This window comes from Linepithema humile, chromosome 1 (genome assembly GCF_040581485.1).
Source record: "Linepithema humile isolate Giens D197 chromosome 1, Lhum_UNIL_v1.0, whole genome shotgun sequence".
Lineage (NCBI taxonomy): Eukaryota > Metazoa > Arthropoda > Insecta > Hymenoptera > Formicidae > Linepithema > Linepithema humile.
The window spans coordinates 38,793,028-38,817,093 of NC_090128.1; the positions used below are offsets into that span (position 1 = coordinate 38,793,028).

The window sequence follows — 24,066 nt, forward strand, 5'->3', positions numbered from 1 at the left end:
CTTTTATTCATGCAACTTGGTCGGCTATGAAAATTAAAGACCATGGCGACGTATTCGTATTTCAAAATACAATTACAATAATTTTATTTACTGCCAATTTCAATATCAAGTGCTACATAATTTTGTAGCAAAAATTCAGAAGTTTTGTAAATATTACATTTAATTTTGCTTACACATTACTCTTGAGATTAATTCATACTAAACTAATATTATTAATTTTTTCATATTTTAATTTCTCAAAATGCTAACACAGATATTCGTAGAATTTGACATGAACAACTCTTAGTAAATAATGTCACATATTTTTTAATGTAAATTTAAAGTTGGATTTGTCAAGAATTGAGAGAAAAATGATTCTTTTATTTTCTTGTAATCACACATATACAGTGTGGCAGTAAAGTCTGGAAACACCGGAAATATATACGAAACGGCTAATTTCCGAAAATAACGGTAAAACACGTCAATTTAGATTTTTAGTTTTTTCTACATTCTGGCGATATGCATTTGTTTCTTTGATGCTCAATATTTTCGGTCAAATACTTGAAGAAAGCAGAAAAATTTCAGGGGGGCTACGCCTCCCTAAATTATCTCTGAGTGGGCGGTCGCCCCCTCTGCCCCCCCCCCCCGGTTCCGCGGCGCCTGTTGTTGAAAATGTTGACTATTTACTTCTTGGCAATACCCTAATCTATCTACAAACTCCTCTTGAACATTTCTCTTGATTAATAAAAGTGGAATTCGGTGTATTTTTTCGGAAAAAAAATTTTTTTAATTTCATCAAAATGGGTGATCGTACTCAGAATAAAAGTCCTTTCAAAAGAAGTGCTACACGACCTACGTTGCGATTTAAAAAAATTGATGATGTCATAACTGTCACTACGTGACAGATGTGAATGTAGAAACAAATGCATATTGCCAGAATGTAGAACACTAAATATCTAAATTGACGTGTTTAGCGTTATTTTCGGAAATTGGCCGTTTCGTATATATTTCGGTGTTTCCAGACTTTACTGCCACACTGTATATATATTTTCTCATCATTCATATCTTTTTACAGACCGTGTGTTCTCCGATCTGGTACGAGAGAAGTACACAATAAGCTAGAGAAGAATCGTAGAGCCCATCTTAAAGAGTGTTTTGAACTCTTGAAAAGACAGCTACCGTCGCAAGACGAGAAGAAATCTTCGAATCTTTCTATTCTTCATGCTGCAAACAAATACATACAGGTATGTATTGTAACGAATTGTACAATGCATGTATATTTATCAACACCAGAATCCACAGTGTTTTTATTCTATTTTTGTAGTTTGCAATGATTCGAATTTTTTTCTTTTTTAATAGCGCATTTTTAATTTTGAAATCTATCCTACAAAAACAAACTATTTCATCGCTCTAAATTTATCTTTGTCTGCGCGCGGCTACTGGAGCGTGAAATAACAGTCAATCGCGTTATCGCTCCGCCAAAGAAATTTCGCGGAGAGAGTTATTTTTTCACGCAAACACGTCCAAATTTTCCGTCTGTCTGATATTCCTGCATTGTGCGTTACGATCGATACACACAAGACTCCTCGCCACTGGCCACTACCGTCATGTGCATATAAAGTACACGCTCGTCGCTTCATTGTAAATTCTTATACTCATTGTCGATTTATAGCTGCGTACGAGCGCAAGTGAAATTCTGCGCGACAACTTGAACGCGGATGTGTATTGCGCCGCGATTAAATTTATATTCGCACGGGATCTTCGTTTCAGCCACGGTCGATGCACCCTTGCTACACGAGTGAAGCTCGCTGTTCGGAGAACAATACCGTGCCATTTCAAAAACGGCAAATTTAAAAAGAAAAAAACACGCAGCTATGATTCACGATTCAAGCGTAAAATTCGAAGTGATAAAAAAAAAAGGATAAGGTCTCTGATTGAAGCCGCACTGTTTACTTATTTAATACCTCTGCGCGGACAATTCTCCGCTTTTGTGTCCTTAATTCGCCTCCTTTTTGATATCTGTGGCTGCGCTTTCGCTTCACACATCTTCAGTCAATTGTTCGCCCTCTTTTCCCGTATATGCTCCGACACGTCCGTGCGTTTTTCTACGAGAGAGAGAGAGAGAGAGAAAGAGAGACGTTACCTATATCGACTCCACGTGACTGTGCGCGGCCATCGGTGTCACGCCACATGGCACGTACAGCATATGCTGTTATTCGGACTTTTATCGTCCGACGTCGTTGCTGACGACTATTACGCATGATATGTCGTCTCTCTTGCTCCAGACATGAAAAGTAGCAATGGTGTGAACATAAATGGATATTTAAACACGAGAATTACGAGATGCCTTGTTATTGATAATAGATGCTGAAGTGAAGGGGAGAACGCGCAAAAAATAAAGAGTACGATTTTACGTAATATAAAAGCTGTAAATTTATAATAGAATTTTTTAATATAAACTGTCGTTTTTAATTCTGAAACTCGGAAAACTATAATACTATTTTAAAAAGTAGCGCAGCATATATTGTCTAATGTATTTGAACAGCGGCTATGAAAGTATGCATTAAAACGCATTGTTTTAACATTGAAAACGTTAAACTGGTATTAAGTTTTTTTAAACAGCACAGTAAATGCACTTCTGTTATATAAATGAGACATAGGAAGGCTTGTGTTTGTTCTATAAAATGTCATGTTCTCGAGAAACGTTTTAAAAGTATATATTCTTCTGCATTCCACAGGCATTGAGAAAAAAAGAACGAGAAATGGAGCACGAAATGGAAAGACTTGCAAGAGAGAAAATTGCCTCTCAGCAGAAATTGGTAGCTTTGAAAAAGGAACTGCACGCGACTTACGATCATATTGACATTAACTCTCTTCTGCTGGAACAAAACTCAGGAGCGGACGTGACTATCAAGAACGGTGAGACACTTTCTTCCAATATTGAAAATAAAAAAATTTAGCAAAGCGTAGCGTTTTTTTTTTTTTTTTTTTTTTTTTTTATGAAATTATTTATGGCTTTGTCTGTAATTTTCAACTCTATTTGTATTCATCTGGTTTTGAAGGAAAACTTTATAAAAAAATTACTCTTTATCCGCCGAGGAGACAAAAAGGGATAAAGAAATTTGTTTCGCGAACCAAATTCTTTTATCTCGCTCGTGAATTTTTTATCTTAAAAATTCTTCGCGAAGTTTCAGAGAGCGCGGAGGTTGACGTTGCCGGACTACCGCGAGGCGGAACGAGGTACAGTAGCACGAGCAGCCTGAGCAGCGTGACTACGGCCAGTTCTCCGCAGGCGTTGCAGTCCACCAGCACGACGTCCAGCATCCACAATCAAGCCGCGACCGCGGGCGTCGTTTGCCAAACGCAGGATCTGAATCTTGCGCGCGGCTCCAGGGAAAGTCCACCCGCGAGCTCGACCCCCGGAACAGCGTCTGCGCCCAGTATTCCCGCCCCGACGCAGGTACCGCTTCTAATTCTTCCCCACTTTCCGAAGCGAAAGATGGCTATTTCGGCACCGTATCCAAGGCCAGGTCGCAAATATTGCGATTTTGCGTAATAAATCGGTGCCAGAGCAAACCACGTATTTGCAGAGCTGCTTTGCAGACCGATACTGGAAGGAGCTTTGAAAATGCGTGACAGAGACTTCTGCGATGATCTTGATCGGATCGTTCCTTTGTCCGAGACGTCTGCCGCGCGCATAAACATTATAAAACATCGTGCAAATATGCTGAGGAATAGATGGGATAGCGTGTTTATTGCGTGTTCGCAGGAGAAAGTCGCTACGTCGAATACCAACATCGTGCAGCAGCCGCATCAGCTACACCTTCCAATAAGCGCCCAAATGTTGAACACGAGTCAGGGTCTCGCGACCATCGTGCCGACTCTGCAGCACATCGGCCCGGGTCTCAGGGTGATACCGGGTGACACGCGGCAGCTCTTGGTCGCGCACACCGCCGGGAACAATGAATCCAGGCCGCTGACGCTGGCGGTGCAGAACTCTTCGGATCAGTCCAGGCCTCCGTTGATCGCTGTGCAATCGAATGCTGGAAACGAGCCAAGGCCTGTGGCGCTGGTCGTTCATTCGTCCACCGCCAACGACAACCGAGTGACATTTGTACACTCGAATTTGTCAAACAACGACAGGCCGCTGGCCTTGGCCGTGCAATCGTCCGCGAGTGACGTGAGGCCTGTCACTTTCGTGCACTCCGGGAACGAGGGTCGGCCGCTGGTCCTCGCCACGCATTCCCCCGCGCTCAACGTGTCCAGTGAGTGCTAGATATGATGATTGTGAATGTACATCCAGATTCTAGATGGTTAAGTTTCCTAAGAGCGTAGACGCGGAATTTTTTTTCCCCTCCCAAATGTGAGGATTTTACATCTGCTGAGAACTCTTATGAGGTAGACGGGACGAGCGGAATCTCTCGTGAAATGAAAATGCTTGATTATTACAGATGCGCAAACGAGAATAAGGACGGGAGACGCGCAGACTACGCATAAGATGGTCGGTGGCGTAACACTGGTCGGAGGTAATGGCTCGGAATTGGCAAGACTTCCCGGCGGTGCGGAACTGAATATACTCCCAGCCAATGGTGTGTATCGACGCAACATGCGTACCAACCTCTCCGTGGCTATTTGCGTTTGGAATGTCCGCTCCAAAAGTAAACGGCCGTGGCTGCGCAGCGCGGCGGGAAAAATAACGTCGCTCCTTGCTGCTTTATGATTGCAGGGTTAACTTTAAGTCACACGGGGGTGTCGCTTCAAGCCGCCGCGGGCAAACCAGGCTCAACAATGATGCAGAGCGCTCCGTCCACAGAAAGTATAGCCCACATCGTTGGTCAGCACGCACCTCTCTCCGGCTTGACGCCAATTGTCACACCGATGACCGTCGTCTCCCAGGGTAACCAGGTGACCGCTCACATTCTGGCGCCGTCTAGTCTCGCGGGGAAAATGATCACGACTCCTATCCTCAAGTCCGTTGGACAAATGCCGCTCGTGAATGCTCAGTATCTTAACACCACGACTTTGGTGAAGCCAGTTGTTGTGGTGAGTCAACCGTCGCCGTCGACATCGACGGCGTCTTCGACGACGGCCACCAATACACAACCCTCGTCGACTTCGAACTCGACCGTCTGACAAAATCGAGAGAAAGCGAAACTAATCTGATCGCGTTGGAACATCAGAATGTGGATTACTGCATTTCACGGTAGATCTTTATGTTCATCTAAAGTAAATCTACTTGGTTATGTGTTGGGATCGACGAGTCGCTTAGGTACAATAGGATTAGCGTCTCAAAATTACGGGCAGAGCAGTAATCATCGTGAAAGAATCTTATACGAAAGAAAAGTGATTTTGCATTTTAGAATTTCACTTGTGTCCCGTGAAGAAGCTGAATTCTCAGGAGTAAATCAACTACGAAAATGTGAGAAAAAGATCTTGCTCAACTCGTGCGGTATATGTTGTGCATTTTGATTTTTTTTATTAAAAAAAAAATTGTTTATGTCGCAAACTAAATATAAAATTTAAAGAGATAATTTTGTATAAGAATAGCTCAAGTATGAGAAAAAAGTATGTAAAAAATGAGAAGGTTTTCATATTGCAGCATGCATGTTGATAAATTAAAGCTCCTGGTCTTTATATGAAATTACGAAAGTTTAATATTATTCTTGAAATCATTATAATTAAATGTCGTAATTTGTTCACTGTTACAATTTAATTAACAAAAATTTTTCAATATGTTTTATGGATTTATACTATTACATACGAAATGTGTAAAGAAACTAATTTTTTATTTTAACGTGCGTGAGAAAGAATTTAAATTTCTGACATCATAATCTAATATAATTGCAATGAGAGAGTTGAGGGAGCTTTAATTTTTAGTTTGAACTCTTTGTTCACTGATTTTTGAGAGTAAATCTCGATTACCCGAAGGAACGTTATGAAATAATTCAATAATATGAGCGAATAATAAATTTTGACCTGATTGAACAGCGCGCTTGCACGTTGATTAACGGCATATTAATACGATATACAGAATGACGAAGTTTTAACAGCAATTCCGAATATGTTTTGGATAGCAATAAGAATTATTTGTTTCAGTAACTATTAAAAGTGATAATATTGCAGTTACAACATCGCTCAAAAGTTTAGAACACCTTTTTCACAAATACAATATTGAAAATATCATATAAACTCGTGAACGTACACATTTATTAAATTTAAAACAAAAAATTCTATTTACAATGTTAATAAAATTGCGAAAAGAAATTGCAATTAAAATTTCTTTTTATTAAAAGAATCGTATTTTCTTCGAGCTTTTAATACAATTTTGACATTTTGATGATCATTTTTCTGATATTTTCTTTTTAAGCTTGTATCACATGATCAAATTTAAGCATGCTTATTTTTCTGTGAAAAGTTTTGGTTTTATTTTCTAAATGTGTGACGTTCAGTAAATTTATTAAATTTAATAGTTTTTATTCTCCAAACTTTTGAGCGGCAACAACGGTAGCATATATATATATAATACGATTTATCTTAATTTGACAGATCATTTTCTTGTGATGTATGCTATTCAGATCATTGGTTTCGTCATATTTCCGATCAAGAGTTCTTTCGTTATGCTTACTTTAACATGCAATCTTTTTTAAAGCATTTTATATTATGAGGAACGCAAGTACTTTTCCCTGAAGGAAATGAAGAGAAGCTTTGACTTGCAATAGAACAAATTTTTCTTTTTGCATAACTTTTAAATTGCTTGACTGTTATATGAAACTGATAAATGAGCAGATTTCATCGTACTTTATTGCAATTGCAAAAGTATTGCAAAGAATCACAATGACGATACAATTCAAAGTGATGTAAAAATTAAAGTTTCTCCAGTTTTGCTAGGTTTGTAGCTATCTGTAACTGGTTGGATTTTGTAGTCGTCTAGCGATCGAAAATTCAAAAGTCGAGGATTATAATAAGTTTTGTGTCTTCAAATTTATCATACAGTGGCTGTGGAGAACAGATATTGAGACCTCCGATATGGAGGTCTGTCTGTTTAATTTCGACAATTCAATCGCAAGATGGAGCTTTTGTTATATTGGCAATAAAAGCGGAAATTATTTAGAAACAGTGACAAAAAATAATATAGGTTTATAATGATATACTTAAGTATTTATTCCTCTATATTTATTATATACATATATACATATTATATAAATCGCTATATTTTGCGTTGCCTCGCGGATGCATAATTGTAACGCGCTATGATCATATTAATTTCATCATGCTAATTTCGTCATACGGAAAGATTTAGAAATGCGTATTTTAAATCAGCGTCATTATCGTGATTTATCTCTATTCTCGCGAATACCTGCGCATTGTAACGTTCCATTCTTTTATACAAATGTTGTTTGCGTGATACAATTCTTGCCGTAAACATGTGCAATAGACCGCCCGCGCTTGTGGTGATTTGTGATGAAATATCCTAAAAAATAGAAAGAGTTATTCTTTGTACATCCAGTCTTTGTAATATAGTGGACAAATTTTTCAACTTCTACGTTCTTTGGCTATCAGAAAGAGAAAGCAAATCTCTACTTTTCATCTCTTTTCTACTTTTGTCGCTACGTCGGTGAGCTGTCTGTTGTGTAGGTTTATGATGCTTTTGCATAAAATAACCTGAAAGGTTCGAACAGAATAGAAGGGTATGATAATGCTCACAGCTATCTTCAGAGGAAGTTGAAATGATTGCACGCATTTTATTCAACTACTTATCGCACCACCTTTCATTGTTTTCTGTATGTATGTAAAATCTTCATTCGCTCGTATGGATTTATAATTTACGCTTCCGTTTGGCTCCTCGAAATTGGATCGTCAATAGTGATCTAATCTAGTAATGTAAAATTATCATGTGAGAATTGTTAATTCGCGTAATTTCACGAAATCAGTTTTCCGACATATGATTTTACGGGCGTTACGACGTTTCCTTTCGTAATATTTCCACATTCACGCGACTATTGACGATCTTTCTCCGAAGTCAGCCCTCATTTGTGTATATTAGTGTTACTATCCTTTGTATCAGCATACGAACGTATGTAATCTTGTTTTATATTCGTTAAATTATTTAATCGAATAGTATGATGAGCATTAGGAATTAAAGATGTGCATCTTTAATGAGCTACAAAATTCGCATCCGCTGGATGCAGGCTCACCAATTTAACGTCACTGTTTAACGCACGGCAAATCCTTGACAGAAAAGTGCGGCATAACAAAAGTCCTTCGTGCACACTGCAGCTTGTACAATTTGTATAAACTTTTTTTCCTCCAAATTTTTTTAGATTTGTTCGATATTTGCACTGCACGAACGAGAATCTCTCGATTTTTCATTTAAATTCGATATAATTTCGATGGGAAGGGAGAGATCGATGCGATTAAAGGCGTCAAATTAATCATACGTATTGCCGTATCGTTGCGAATCACGCTTCTTTCAACAGCCGGGGATGCAAAGAAAATTTCGATTTCTAATGTAGACGACCGAGCAAAAGTCCGATTCGAGGTGCTAGTCAATAGAGTTTCGTTACATTTCAACGCAAACGCTTTCACTCGACGAAACCTCAAGTCGTGCAATGGATGCGAACAAGCGTGCTGTATCGCCTTGTGGCACGTATGAAAGAAACAATTGTGAGTATGCGACTAGAATGGAGAAGTGTAGGGGGAAATAAAAAAAAAAAAAAAAATGTGATCGGGCGGAACAAGTATCACAGGATATTTCGCGCCTGCTGCTCGATCACGACTGAAACCGCGGGAACTATTTAAGCGCTGTAATAGACTCATGTAAATAATAAAATTCTCGTCGGCGAGAGGTGATCGCCGAACGGGTCGGAAATGATTCGCGACGGAAGGAGACTAAAAATAGTAAAACACTAAGTACTAAGCGAGATAAATAATGTGTATATGAACAATGTGATATAAGTAATAAATAAAAGATTAATTAGCACCGTAGAGCGTTTAAGGAGAAAAAAATCAACCGTTAAATCGTTTACGGTAGATAGATGCTGATAGCTATTATTTGCTAAAAATATCTTAAAGAATGTCAAGAAATTTAATTGTATATAAGAAATACAAGAGGGGAAGGAAGAGTGAGAGCGAGGGTGAGAATGGGGTGGGAAGAGAAGAGGCGGAGAGAGAAGGAGGTTGTAAGATACTATATAAATATATTGAATACGAAAAGAGGGGGAAGTAAAGAAACGAGAGAAACGTTGAGATGGCGACAACTGTGCCCGTTCTAGCATGTGTCACACCGGTAGTAAAAAAAACCGCAGACATCCGTGTACATCCCGCATGGTAGAATCTGCGAATTGTAATTGAATGAATGGTGCGAGACGAGCGGGACGAAGGTGTATGCAAGAGGCTGAGAATGTTGTAAGAGTGTTGTTATTGTTGTAGTCTATGTCGAATTTTGTTATACGCCTCGACTGGTACGGCACATCCGACGAGTTCGTTGCGCGTAAAAAAAAAAAGAAACATGAAAGAGGAAGAGATGATGTGAATGAAAGGTGAGAAAGAGAGAGAAAGAGAGAGAAAGAGAAAAAGCGCCTCCGAAGAGGTTCCGATCTCTTCGCATGCGCGACATTTTTTGTTAAAAAAAAAGGAAAAAAAAACAAAAGTGTGCGAAGAAAAAATCCAATACAGTCTATTACAATAAAGATTAAAATGTGAGTGTGACGGTTGCCCAATCCTCCTTGTATTTGTCTAGTATCTGCGCCCGTGTTCGGAACTTTCGGCTCGACCTCCGCGTGTCCGCGTGCAACGACGATTATGCACTTCACGAATCTCGGAATGAATATTAGATAAACTTGTATATCTTGCAATGCGATCGACGGCTTCGATAAATCGCGCGATAATTGACGCAAATCAAAAAACTTGCCAACTCCGTCTCAAATACGTATTTCGAAAGATGAAGGATTGCGTTGCGCAAAACTGTTTTAAGGGAGTTTATAAATTTATAAATGTGGATTTATGTATGATTTGAAAAGACCAACTTCTCTCAATTCGATGTACAGCTTACTGGTGAACATCTTGTTTCGAAGAACAGAGTATTGTCGTCCGCGTGTGTCAAAGCGTCAAACTTTTGTAATACCGAGCCGAGAGTCGCGAGCGTTGGCGAGACCACTGTGCGCTTATATCATACATGTGAGATAAATAGCGATCAAAAGATTTCGACGAAAGAGATTCGTAGTCATAGCGATCTATACCTCCTCCTCGAATCGCGTAAACTTGGTGCGGAGAGCCGCGATCTTCTTCCAGACTGCGACTGCGATCGATTGCGCGCGTATCCGCATCCGAACTGTCCGCTCGCCAGTCGAGCAAGCGAATCGTCCTCGAAGGCAGATCGAAGGCCGTACGCGAGAATCAAAATCGGATCTGCCTTTCTAGCGTTTAGAGATTAAGCGTGTTCAGGTGCGAGGCCGATGCGAACGCTCAATCACATCGCTCCGTGTAGATTCTGTGTAAAATTCACAAAGATCTGAGACGCAAAAATTGTACGCAAAATTGCAGATTACTTCAAATTCGAGCGCAATCGATATTTCATGTTTGTAAAATCTTGTGTTCATTTTCCATATTCTGACTTCATCCGTGAGAAACTTTTTACAGAATCGAGCATTTTTCGGATATTTGATTTAGATTACACGAGTCGATGATATATTTATACAAATTTCTGAAAAATCATACGGAACATGCTTCGAATTTGAACGATGTGATAGCGCGTTCGACGTGCACTGCAGCTGGAACTGCGGATTTCTGGAACTAAAATTATTGTTTAGCTCTTATCCGATTCGTATGTAAGGTCGACTTTAAGATCTGTCTTGTCGTTGAGCTCATGAAATCGATCGGCGTGTCTTTCGCTTGTGGCTGACTTGCACACAATTAAACTGATGAATAGTTTAGCCGTTGTTTCCTTTAAACCTTAACCTTTAATATAGATACCTATATTTCAACTTTTAATAATCTCCGTATATGGAGTGAGAGAGAATTTAGTGAGCTGACTTTTATGATGTGTTAAAATTTTCAAATTTTTTTATTGAGTTTCAACAATTAGCAGTCCACAGCATCTTTTGAGGACTGTAGCGCAACGTACATACCGACACACATGTACACACGCAGCAGATTATTTTAAACGTGTAAGAAATCAAACAAATCGCTATTTTTAGTCTATTTATCGTTTATGAACATGATATACAACCTATACAAATTATGCACATATGTATTATTCATGCAATCGATTATAATTACTTATATTTGTACACTTTACTGTCGCGGTATATGCAAACATAAGGTTTAGGACACGGGCTTAGAGTACTTCCATACTATCTATGTCTACTCCAATGTCGAGAAATTCGTCAGAGTAATCTTGAACGTGTCTCTGTACCAGTGGATTTTCAGAATGGTCTGGATCATCCGTTACAGGACTGGGTGGTGGATTCGATACCGTGCGGTCGGAATCTACTGGCATTCTATCCATGCCTTCGCCACGTCGTAATCTTGCCTCCTCCGCGATTTCTCTGGTCGAAAGCTCCGCTCTTGTCAATAACGCGGGTAAATCTTTTTCGGATCCATCTGCAATTTCAAGAGAAAAATATATATATTCGCATCTCTTTCACAAAATTTAATGTCTTCTTTGGAATAGATACGACGCAACGAGTTACTTACTTTCAAAACTTCTCATCAGTTCCTGTGTTTTTTGTCTCCTCACGTCAATTTTCTTTCTTTGTTCGCTGCTTTCTTTTTGATCGTAATAAAATATCTCTCTTATTTTTTCTTGAGGGATATGTTTGTCATTTTTTACCAACCAGAAATATACTCCACCAGCTGTCCTTCTACGAGATCCATTCATTATTAACATTCCGCCATCTTCTTCAATTTTCTTCGTTTTTTGAAAGAAATCAATAGCTTTTTCTTTACCAATTATATCCACCACTCGTCCTATAACATACGTGTTATAAATACAGAGTTTATTATTAAATATATTTAGAATTAGAATTTTTACTATAATTAAAAATTAAGAAAAAATTTTTTTATTAATTTTTAATTTTTAGTACAACAGATATGTTGTTTTTTGCACATATACAGATATATATTTAAATCTATCAAGTTAAAATATATAAACTCATAAACAAAGTTACAATTCCATTTAAAGAGAAAACAAAGATAGTTATTTATATAAAATTCTAGAGTTTAATTTGAAAAAATTATTTTAAATTATCTATAATTTGAAAACATTAGTACACACTGATATTTTTCTTAATTGATATTAAAACTTTATTTTTAGAAATTAAATCTAAATTTACCAAAAAAATTTATCTTTGTAAAGAGAATATAATAAATTAGAATACAATAAAAGATATTCTGTATACCTTATCAAAAGAACAATTATACAAGCGCAAAAAATATATAAAACGAATAAATTTACTTATTAATTAATTTAATAATTTATAAATTCTTACTTATGAGAAGTTCTTTTTTCTCATTAAGTTTAGTTGTTATGTCAGTAGCAACATCTGCATCTGTTGATTCCATAGTTATGCTTAGGTCTGCTATTATCCTAACAGAACCTTTTGGACTGTCGTAATCCATAGAGTTTCTTCTTTTTCCTAATCTAAGTTTCAGGTTATGTCTGTCTGAATTCGTTCTTTTGTTCGTAAATCTGCATTCATCCTTTTCATCATCAGAACTATTTTGATTATGAGATTCTCTGCCATTATGTGCATATCGCAGAGTAAAGTTATAACTTTCAACACTACGTTCTTGATACAATTTCTGCGTAACACCACAAGATATTAAGTCTTCAGTTAAAACTTCTTCTTGCATTTGTGTACACCATACTTTGTATTTATCGTTCTTAGCTGTGCAGCCCTTTAATGAATTTTTAGGCTTTTTTAACTTGAGTTTAGGTCTTTTAATATTAGTAAGCGCAGAATCTGAGTCAGAATCACTTTCAGAATCTGCAGAATCATCAGATTCATCACTGTATCGCATTTTTGCATATGTATCTGTGGGAGGTGCTATGTGAGGTCTTTCCAGTATTTTATATGTTTCGAAGATATCACTCGGCTATATAAAAGAATAAAAATCATTGTTATATATTAGTATCTAAATAAATTTTTTATATACATAATATAATAATAATTAAGAATAATCTAAAATTGAGATTAAGATATAGATAATAAAGTATGCTTTGAACTGTTATTTAAAATTATACATTTAAATACAATTGAAGTACATTTCAACACAAGACAACATAGATATTTGTCTTCATTTGTACTGAATTATGTTCAAAATGTAATTTGTTGTCAAACATTTGCATATAATAATTACTGTATGTATTAATTTATGCATATAACAAAAGGCATACCTACAACTATTTAAAACTAAGATATGGAATTCCACAATCAAAAATGTATTGAATCAAATTATCCATAAAAATTTTCTTATAAATAACTTTTTATCATGCTGTTTGATATACCATTTTAGAGATATTTAACTTAAATATTAAGTTAATGTGCTTTTAATAAATGTTGTAGATCATCTATATATATATGTAAAAATAGAAATTAAGAAAATTGTCAATTGTGCTGCACATATGACTTTTCTTCATATTCTGTTGAAATATCTTGTGCTGCAGTGCACATGGTTACATGATAGAAATAATTAACTATTACAATACAAAGATAGATAAGTGAATTATTATGCACAATCACTTTCAAATCATTATTTAAAAAAATAAAATTAGTACAATGAATAAAGCGCATTTATACTAGGTTAGATTTAGGTTAGATTTCTAGCAAATGAAAATTCTCCGGTTTCTGACCTCGTCGTCGACGATCTCGCCATCTTCTAGCTCTAGTGGTTCCGCTTCCATATTCTATGGTACAGATGATATTTCTTTTTCCTTGTTTTATTTGTTTATAGAAACAACGATTGACAAAGTCGATACTCCAAATTATTATCATACAAAACCAGTCCTTTCCTCTCACGAGCGTCAATGTCAGCAGTGTTCAGCAATGAACTGTATACACTTGTTACATTTTATTTCTATTGCGCGATATGCATTTTTATTTCCTAAAAGCCACTTTTCATGAACAACTGCAAAGAATAGCTATGAATTCAAGTTGAGAAATTTAATTCACATTCACACTGCGTTCAATATTCGATGTGATGCGGGATATCGATACTCAAAATATATTTTTTTTAAATTCTGCAGAAAATTAATACAAAACTATAACAAGGTCATTAAACTTTATATATATTGGGATACGTCTTTTCATATAAATACATGACTACAGTCGATAAAGAGAATAGCAGATTAGCTGTGTCTCTTTCTTTCGTACGCGCATTGAAAATTTGACATATTGTGATAGGCGTGATGCGTCACATCTCACATATGTATAGTTCAATAATATTTTGGTAGTGTTATGAGTAGTGTCAGAAAATATTTTGTTTTGTTTACATATTTATCAATTACTTGAAACTTGGATTAGGAAATTAATTTTTGGAAACTGATTATTTCGTAACATGAATACCGCTAAAGATGATGACGATTTTTGGTACAGCAGCGAAACGCGATCGTTCTGTTTTGAAAACGAGGTTATTATTGAGAATGATGATCTTCAAAATACAAAACCTTTGCTCTCAATTATATCTGAGAAGACACTGTCATGCAGTATGTGAAAAATGCAAATATATTTACGTTGAAATCAATCAGTGTTAACAGGTGTATTTAAATACTGAATATTTAATTTTGTAGTTTTAACTGCGGATAAATTACGAAATGTACATTCAGAAACAGTTGTTGCCCAACCAGATATTACGTTGAAAAGGATATTACTCGGTCAGCCATACTCACTAGAACAATATAAGTCTTTTAGCAGTAAAACTGCTCTATTAGATGCTGCCATTTTAAGCGGAGATGGAAATGCCATTTTGATAGTAAGAACTTTTGTATAGCTAGAATCACAATTTTATTATATATATCAATCAATAATATGATAATATAAATTCTATTATTTGTTGCAGATCATTTTATTTCTTACAAAAACTCTGAAGCGATCTTTGGTACAAAGATTATTGATAGAGAGGCCGGATGCAGTAAATATATATATCCATTATCTTTTTATAAGACTACAAACGAGTGAAATAACTGATATTTTAACGTATGTAATTTCTATAACGTGTCTTTGATGAATTGTTATTAGTTTTCTCACATCTGACATTTTACAGAATGCTGGGCCACTCTTCAACTGCTGCTGTAAGTGTTATAGTACATATCATACAAGCTAAATTACAAATGTATTTTACTGGTGGTTTTTTTACAGATGAAGAATCTCTATATTATTATAAAAAACACCAGAGACCCAAGTAGGCTATTGCAAAAACTTCACAATTGTTACAAAGCACATTTTGCCATGCTACCTGATTGTAAGGAAGCTACGTTTCTAGAATCTTACATTAAGCTTTTAGGTATGTTTACAATCCTATACTTTGATATATGACAAATCATTGTTTATACATCTGTGAATTGTTTGTTAGAATGGCAAATGGCGATCAAACAGAAAAAGGGAAATGAAGAGTTCCCATTAAACTCTTCTGTTTTGGAATCTCTGTATTATGCACACAAGCACCACTGCAATACTCCAGATAATTTTGTCATTGTATCACCCACAACGCTCTCTCAAGACCATGACATTTCTCCTAAATTATACCAAAAAGCCGCTATACAAGTTAAAGCCTCCTGTAGCGGATGGGATGACATCGATCGTTTACTCTTAACAAAGGTAACATGTTTTGTGCTGTGAATCAATTTATCCCTTTAGAATTATATTATACTGTTTTATTTCTAGAAAATACTTGGTAATACAAAACTGCAAACGCATTTACATATAGAAGATATTTTGAAAGTATTGAATAAACACAATGCACCGTGCGCTATTTTAGAAAAGTATCTGAAGTTTGTTGATAATCTAGAAAAACGATTGGAATTGGCAAAGAAATTATCTTGCCATACGGTAGTAATTGATGTATGTATATATTTCTGTGACAATGATAAATTATGTAGAGGACGATTAAGTTATACATTTATAAATTTTATAGATATTTGTGCAACAAGGAGACCGTACAATGCTGATGGATTACAAAGCAAAATTGCAGCCTCAATCAGAAGAATATTTTTATGTTGAAAGTGCTTTACGTTTACCACATGTTAAATGGAAAAGTTAAGCTCATTTTAATTTATAATTATAATTATTATCCAACATTTATAATTATGAAAAATAATATATATTTGAATTATATGCAATTATTGTATTTATTGCATTAATAAGCACATATACATATACATTATTATATATACATGCACACATAGTGTATGATGTGAGAGATTAAAAGGAAAAGTGGATCAAGTCCATTTTTGTTAATTGTTAGAAAATTAGTTTTAAAATTAAAGTTGCTCTAATTGTGTACAACATGTACATATTTTTCGCAGATACTATAGTTTCTTTTAATTTTAACTGAAATATTTGCACTCACTTTAAAATTATTTAATAAAAACTGTTCAGTTTTTTCTAATTTATACATGGAATTTAAATAAAGGACTTGAGCCACTTTTCTTCTGAGCCCCTCACATAGATATATGATATTGTTGACAATATATATGCTTAATATATTCTTGATATTTAATAAGATAATTTTACAAGACAGTTTATCTTTTATTGACAATCTATCAGCTAGAATCTGTCGGAAAAAATTCTATTGCATATATTGAATGTTCTTTTATATTGAATGTGATCTCTGAATCCCTCATAATCGTACTATTGTGCAATGTGAACTTGACTTTAAGTCGATAAATTATTTCTATACACGTACTGTTTAGATTGTGGCCATATTCTTTTGTCGCGTTACTTTTCATCGGACAATTCAAGTAAATTTTCTCGCCTTTGTTCATCAAGATTTAACTCAATTCGATTTCTCGGTGCTGATTCTTTCGCGAAAATCGGAAATACGCTTCGCAGTACGTGGAGCGGCGCGCATAGCGTTAAGCCGGCCAATCGCGCTCGAGGAAACCGTTAGAAGTTTCCGTTGTGTGCGCGTTTAAACATTCTAGTGCACATTTGTCATCTGCGTGTGCGAACCACTCCCGTGTTCGGAGTAACCCGTGTTTTCGCGATCCTCGGTAAGTTATCGTACACATTTCACAATTATCCGGACGCTATTTCGAGGTAAATCCGGCGAGGCGAATTCACGAGCGAGTGGCGATTGCACGAGGCGACTCGTGGAGGGATACGTGTCCCGAAAGCGTGGCGCATTGATAAAGAATGCCGAATATGTCGACGGCGACAATTTCGTACCAAAAAAAGTGAATGGAATGTTGTCCTTCTCAAGATCTCCCCGAATTCGACTATTTAATTGATCTCGCTGATCGTCTTCCGAACCGCAAAGGCAAATTCAACATATCAAAGCTTTGGTTATTACTACAGATTTCACTTAACGATTTCATTTAGGTCGGATAACGCTAACCGGGCGAAAATAATACAATAATTGGGATTTTAATTGTTATCTTCCTTGTGCATATGACAAGCTGATGATAATCATAATTATTCTGATACTGCTTGCAGCATATTGTGTTGGAATTTCATGATTGCATGAGTATTGTAAGAATATTTGCTAATACTATATGTTTATTTCATTGCTGTGTTTTACGTTTTTCAGAGTTAAAATAAGCAGAGAACATGGCTGTTAACGTATACGCCACAAATATGACATCAGATAATCTCAGTCGCCATGACATGTTGGCCTGGGTAAATGATTGTCTCCAGTCTTCGTTTACTAAGATCGAGGAACTGTGCACCGGTGCGGTCTACTGTCAGTTTATGGATATGCTCTTTCCGGGCAGTGTACCACTGAAAAGGGTCAAATTCAAGACTAATCTGGAGCACGAGTACATACAGAATTTCAAAATTCTCCAAGGTGGTTTCAAAAAGATGAATGTGGATAAGGTAAGCAAACAACTTTATTACAGATATCTTTATCTTTATTTCTCTTTTGTCGCACGCTTCTCGTGATAATTCCTTAAAAAACAGCAGATACGTGGAAATATATCTGGTACGAAGTATAGAGGTGACATATTAAGATAAACATTAAAATAATTGATTTTAAAGTTGTAGTTTTATTACATATCTTTTTGTTTCTTTTCACTGAGAGTTATTGGGTGATTTAACGATGCTTAAAGAATACAATGAAAGTGGAAAGCTTGGTAGTGTAACATATATTTTGTATGTAATACAAAAAATATGTAACATGAAAGTATTTAGTTGTTAATATTAATAAACAGATAAATTATGATTACTAAATATAGCATGAGGAATATATTACACAAATATTAAGAGAGGTAAGCCGTCATGGATATGTGCAATATAAAAAACAATTTTACATCAAAGTCTTAGGTCACATAGTTCCACATTTAATAGTATAAATCTTGCGCAAGACAATGAAATTATAATGATATGGCCATGGAAATGGTTCAGGTAATACCAGTGGACAAGCTGATAAAAGGGCGCTTTCAAGACAACTTTGAGTTTCTACAGTGGTTCAAAAAGTTTTTTGATGCGAATTATGACGGTCGTGAGTACGATGCTTACGAAGCGCGCGGCTGCATACCGCTAGGTTCCGGTGTGGACGGGACACACAATTTGTCGAATCCACAGTTGGTACCTCTGCCGCCGCAATCAAAGCCGCCACAAATGCAACAAAGACACATACAACAACGTACCATCGCCCCGCGGCCGCAGCAGGGTACATTGTTGCAATCTCGATTTTACACAACCGCTTTTTGCATGCTGAACACATAATAGTATTCTGTAAAAGCGACATACACATATGCACATACACATGCGTGTGCACGCAGAGATGTACATTCCAAAAGTGTGTGTCTCAACTCTTGAAATGTCTTTGATTGCAATAGTATATTTTAATCGATTGTACCAATTTTGTATTATTTGAAGTCTATGCATTGAATACGTTAGCTGTTTTCATGATACACAAACATGTGTTTCACCTCACACGCACCCTTTCTTTTTTATACATTACGAACATTTGAGAATCTAATGAAATCGATCGAACGTAGGAAAAAGTGTACAGAAATATGTGACACATATTAATGTGAAGTCTTAATATGTGTGTATATATATATATGAAATAATTCTTCTATACATATATACAAAATAGGATGTTAGGTGTTGTCCGCCCTGCATTTGCATCATGATTTAGCATAGAACCAGAGAAAAGGTTCCCGGACTGTATATTTCTAACAATCTATAAAACAGATCTGTGCAAGCGATAAAGGATTAGAAAACAAGAAACTGTCCTTATAAACTTGTCACAATCGTTTCTGATCATGTATTATGATGTTAAAAGTAACATTTTCTAGCTGTGTTATGTTAAAAATGGTTAATTTTAACGTCAGACCTTATGTTTATTCATTTTGGAATAATTTGTTCATATTTATTTTATTTTATTTTGTTACGCATACACACACACTCTCCACTCCTCATTTGCAGATTGTGCCAATTGATAGGCTGGTGAAAGGCAGGTTCCAAGACAACTTTGAGTTTTTGCAATGGTTCAAGAAGTTCTTTGACGCAAACTACTCGGGAGCAGAGCCGTATGATGCGCTTGCTATGCGAGGAGGGGAGCCTATGGGTAGTGGCGGAAGTAATGCACCCCGTGGTGGTTCTAATGCGAAACCACGTATTTCTCCACGTGAGACAGTAAATTCGGCTAAAACTGCTCCTCGTACTACTGGTACATCATTTAATGACTTTCCTCTTTGATACAAAAAAAAAAGTTTGAGTCTTAACTATACATATGGAACAAAATTGAATCTAACGGAACAGTGTTTTTCTCAAATGTGACTTCAAATTTTGCATTAACACAGATTTTTACTAATCAATAATTGATAATGACTTGATTGATCATGATACGTTTTTAATGTTATGAAAATCTGATTGCAAACAAGTAGATATTAGAGAATGGATGCTGAATCAGTAGATTTAAAATTTCCTAAAAAAAATGTAGCTTGTCATTTGATTAAAGATATCTCGCGTAGAAATCAGTATTTGAACAAAAAAAAACCCTAATGGATTATTGCGTTGTGGCCTCGGTAACTTAAAATAAAGTTTGTCTTTAGGTATGAGAGGGACATCCATCTTCCAAGCAGATAATACAAACACTTTAGGTGAAATTCAATATATCATTTTGTTTTTAATTGTTATTCATCCTACTTAAGTTTTACTTCTTTCATTCTATATATATTTTAATATTGAAGTATATAAAGTATAAGATAAATTATGTGTTCCTAGTAATTTTGTATAATTTAGTACTTCTGTTAATACTGATTTATATCACAATATTAAAAAAAGAAAAGTAACTACTGAAACAAACAAAATTTTAATGAACACAGTTTTGAAAATTAATCACATATGAAATATTTTATCACTTTATATAGCATTCAACTAGTCTCTGGTCATTATTTCCTTATTTCACTATCAACACTTGTTAGTGCACTATATTGTAAACATGTAATATGAGAATTATTTTTCATTTCTTGCAATATTTGCCTTGCGGTTCTTTTTCGTTAATGCAAAGATGTTATTTTTTTTCTATATGAATTTCACTTTCGTAAAACTAACAGTTTACGACTGTGTGAAATACATATACTGTGCATGGTTTTAAACTAGATTTCTGCATGCATTGTTCTGCTTTCCGCAATGTGGCTTGTATGTCTATATATTTAGATAAATTTATTAAATCTTGACATAATTTACAATTGCGATACAAGTAAATTTATCTACTTTACATTAATAGAACTATAAATCACTTTATGTTTTAACATATTTTTAAAGAAACGTATTTTCTTCATCCAGTAAATAAAGTTCAACCGCCGTATCGTCCACCACCGAAAAACCCGGCAGTCGGCAACCGTGGTGATACCGGAAAAGTTGAAGAACTCACTGCACAGGTATGCTACATTTATTTTACTCAAATATGTTTACAAAAATCGATATCCTCTGTGCATATTTTCTAACGATTAATCAAACATTTCAGTTGGTCGAGTTGAAAATGTCAGTCGAAGGTTTGGAAAAGGAAAGAGATTTTTATTTTGGAAAATTACGTGACATAGAAGTCATGTGTCAAGATTGCGACAATAGCGGTGATCCTCCACCTATTGTACAGAAAATTTTAGAAGTCCTTTACGCAACAGAGGTAATACTGTTCCTTTTATTTATCTTATTGTAGTTCAAATAATTTCCAAGTTCATGTAAAAAGATATAATGTATTTATTACGGAAGTTTTTTGCTTTTCTTGCTTTTCATAAATTTGTTAAATTTATTATAAGACATGAGAGCTAGAATTATGATTTATTGAAGGATTAACAAAGGATATTATGCATCTTCCCTATATTTTTGTGAAACAAAATTTCAATTAAGACTCGTATAAGATGCCATAATTTTATTCCAGGATTTAAAAAAAGAAGAATCTGTGAGTGATACTATGTAAGCATCTTTTTTTTATTGTTTCGTAACAGGCGCGTTTTTGCTAATAAGGTAATGATATTTTAAATAAATGTTTGGGGCGTCTTAATCGTATTTGGTGATTAACTTTGGAAGTGTGAAGAGAAATCAGTAAAGTGACGTTGAAAGTACTTTTACACTTAATTTTGTGATTGTTTATCTAATATCTTAGTTTGAAGCTCCCTTCAATGTGCTATTATATTTTTGATTAATTGCACGATTATAAAATAATGCATATTACGAATATCAGTATTTTTAACAGCCCTCATGCCTTATATATATATATCATGTGTCTTCGTATAACAAAAATTTTAGAAATATATATTATAGTAATGGAATATATCACAGTATTAAGTATTTTTCGTGCGCGCGCGCGCGAAGCTCATTTATCGCAACTACTAAAATATTCAATTTTGATAAAGTCAACTTTTGTTCCTCAAAATCTGGATAAATTCCAAATTAATATTTTACTCGTGTTTGTTCTTTTGTCAAATTAACACTGGTATAGGTATTCACAATTCTTTTTTAAAACGATTAAAAATTATATATTTCTTTTTAAATGTTTTTTTTTTTCACTATGCTTATAATATATTTGTATTTCGTGATTACACAAGATTCGATATGATGAGCTTGCAGTTGTGAAAAGATTTCTCCTCTGACTTTTATAACTCTAATGTTCTTCTTTTCAGGACGGTTTTGCACCACCCGAAGAATTAGAAGGCGACGGGCTAGCGCCCGACGACGAGGAGGAATATTAACCTTTCTTATTTACGAATGTAATCGAAATGAACAGCAAATTATCCAAGTGCGTTTCAGATTATCATGCCTACGAACCAGTATGAGTATCCCTTGCATAATAATTAAGCTACTTTATATCAGCAAATTATTCAGCAGTTTTAGCAGACTCTGCATTCGCGTTTCGTTCATGAAATTGATCAAAATCATTAAAGTTCGCACGACATTAGGATAGACATAAATCAAGTAGTGCACTTGAATAACTTGTTCTTTAGCGGTCATTGAAAAAAAAGAAAGGAGTGGGGGAAAGGAGAGAGTGTTAAAGGAGGGAAAAATCAGTTGGTAATCTTTTACAAGTTATCACAATTCCTTGTAATATTACAATGATAGAATTCTCAAGATCAATGGCTCTCGATTTGCCGCAAATTTACGAATACCGAATATCTGTTAATGTTATTTTTGCATCCGCATACTGTTGCGTAGCGATTTACGTTAACTACACCTTTTTTTTAATGCGTGAGTGTTTTGTTTGTAAATGTATTAAGTTTGTACCGACAATGAGTCACGAAGTTTTTGTCAAACAGTTTTATCCTCCGAAAAATCTATCTGTAGTTATCTAAAACAAAAAAAGAAAGAAATGTTAGTCCTGCTGGGAAGCTTAACCGAGAACCGCTCAGTTTGTCCAACCCATTTTCCGTGCAATGTGCTAAGCGGCCGATGCACTCAGTGGTTTTGCGTGAGTTTTTACCGTCAGCGAATTAACTCTTACTCATCATCGTTAATAATTGAAATTTTATTCCGCTTGCCAACATTCTCTATCTGCATCTCACCGACACAGGAGCATCGAACATAATACATTCGTAGATACGCGAACACTGCACATACACAGTCCAAGTACTTTGGTTTAGTAAATTAGACAATGTATGCTTTGTGAAGGCAGATTGCGAGACAAAACGGTACGCTTATGCACCCGATTACTGAATTATGAAGATGTGAAAGACTAATTAAAGTTAGAATTCATATTAAAAGATTTGTCTATTAATGTTTCTCCCGTACAAATAGATTCTAGGAAAGAAACGGTCACAAAGAGAACGATTTGCAGCCTATTGACAGTCCCTCGAGATGTAAGAATGGCCTTAAAGCGCGGTGAATTTGAGATACAAGTGAAATACTCAGAATTATATTAGTAAGCGCGAAAGTGTTTCTGCAAATTGTGTCGTCGGAGCACTGTCGATTACGCTGCTATATCTCACTTTCATAAAGTAAAAAAAAAAAAAATCCGTAAAATTATACGTTTTGCGAGCAAAAGAGTGAGAGAGACGAAGAGCGAAAGAGTCACGGCGCGTAAAGCGTTTTGCAAATGCTTCTACGTGCTTCGGCATGCGTGTGTGCTTTCAATGTTATTGGTTTTGATGGTCAAAATCGATATTGATCGTAAATGTATAAGAATCGGATTAATTTTAAGCAAAAAGCGTCGATAATCGTGAACAATTGTCTGATTAGAATATAATTCGCATTATGTACTACATTTTTATATACTAAGTTCCAACAGGAAGAAGGGCATACAGTTTGGCTTGCGTTCTGTTCGTCGCTCTGTACGCGCGCATATGTGCTTCAAAATTTGAAATTTCAATGCCGATGTAATAAACGTTTAATAAAGTCGACCCGAATGCAGATTATTTTCTAATTCTGTAATTGTTTCGAAATATTTCACGCAGTCAAGTATCAAGTATCAAGTTTAATTATA

The 24,066-nt window shown here is 35.5% G+C and overlaps 4 protein-coding genes across 15 annotated transcripts in view; 3 read left to right on the forward strand and 1 right to left on the reverse strand.

The window, feature by feature from the left end:
• The window catches only part of LOC105667335 (max-binding protein MNT-like), a 30,855-nt gene extending 19,945 nt beyond the window's left edge, over positions 1 to 10,910 (forward strand). For 6 of the 7 annotated variants that reach the window (XM_012359066.2, XM_012359070.2, XM_012359068.2 and 3 more), the window contains 6 exons: positions 1,055 to 1,223; positions 2,718 to 2,898; positions 3,168 to 3,439; positions 3,749 to 4,244; positions 4,431 to 4,568; positions 4,706 to 10,910. In XM_012359066.2, the coding sequence (XP_012214489.1) occupies positions 1,055 to 1,223; positions 2,718 to 2,898; positions 3,168 to 3,439; positions 3,749 to 4,244; positions 4,431 to 4,568; positions 4,706 to 5,112 (1,663 nt within the window). In that variant the 3' untranslated portion in view covers positions 5,113 to 10,910. The remainder of the gene's footprint in view (positions 1 to 1,054; positions 1,224 to 2,717; positions 2,899 to 3,167; positions 3,440 to 3,748; positions 4,245 to 4,430; positions 4,569 to 4,705) is intronic. The other variant, XM_012359067.2, reaches the window with a different exon arrangement.
• Positions 10,911 to 11,167: 257 nt separating this feature from the next.
• Positions 11,168 to 14,069, reverse strand: Phax (phosphorylated adaptor for RNA export). The gene is made up of 4 exons (XM_012359082.2): positions 13,832 to 14,069; positions 12,468 to 13,074; positions 11,674 to 11,946; positions 11,168 to 11,580 (listed from the first exon to the last, which is right to left on the reverse strand). Exons 1-4 carry the CDS (start codon positions 13,880 to 13,882, stop codon positions 11,315 to 11,317), a joined length of 1,197 nt encoding a protein of 398 aa, XP_012214505.1. The 5' UTR covers positions 13,883 to 14,069; the 3' UTR covers positions 11,168 to 11,314.
• Positions 14,070 to 14,376: 307 nt separating this feature from the next.
• Positions 14,377 to 16,310, forward strand: Vps16B (Vacuolar protein sorting 16B). Its single transcript, XM_012359032.2, has 8 exons — positions 14,377 to 14,683; positions 14,768 to 14,949; positions 15,037 to 15,173; positions 15,241 to 15,268; positions 15,336 to 15,480; positions 15,550 to 15,794; positions 15,861 to 16,037; positions 16,111 to 16,310. Exons 1-8 carry the CDS (start codon positions 14,536 to 14,538, stop codon positions 16,234 to 16,236), a joined length of 1,188 nt encoding a protein of 395 aa, XP_012214455.1. The 5' UTR covers positions 14,377 to 14,535; the 3' UTR covers positions 16,237 to 16,310.
• Positions 16,311 to 16,879: 569 nt separating this feature from the next.
• Positions 16,880 to 23,998, forward strand: Eb1 (microtubule-associated protein RP/EB family member 1). 6 transcript variants are annotated; one of them, XM_012359049.2, is made up of 8 exons: positions 16,880 to 17,188; positions 17,725 to 18,011; positions 19,572 to 19,815; positions 20,201 to 20,248; positions 20,937 to 21,031; positions 21,118 to 21,276; positions 21,532 to 21,617; positions 22,274 to 23,998. In XM_012359049.2, the coding sequence occupies exons 2-7, from the start codon at positions 17,745 to 17,747 to the stop codon at positions 21,568 to 21,570; spliced, it is 852 nt and encodes a 283-aa protein (XP_012214472.1). In that variant the 5' UTR covers positions 16,880 to 17,188; positions 17,725 to 17,744; the 3' UTR covers positions 21,571 to 21,617; positions 22,274 to 23,998. The 6 variants fall into 6 exon arrangements, with proteins under 6 accessions (XP_012214472.1, XP_012214470.1, XP_012214471.1 ...); XM_012359047.2 differs by having other exon boundaries at positions 21,532 to 21,566; XM_012359045.2 differs by lacking the exon at positions 21,532 to 21,617 and having other exon boundaries at positions 16,887 to 17,188.
• Positions 23,999 to 24,066: the final 68 nt, after the last annotated feature.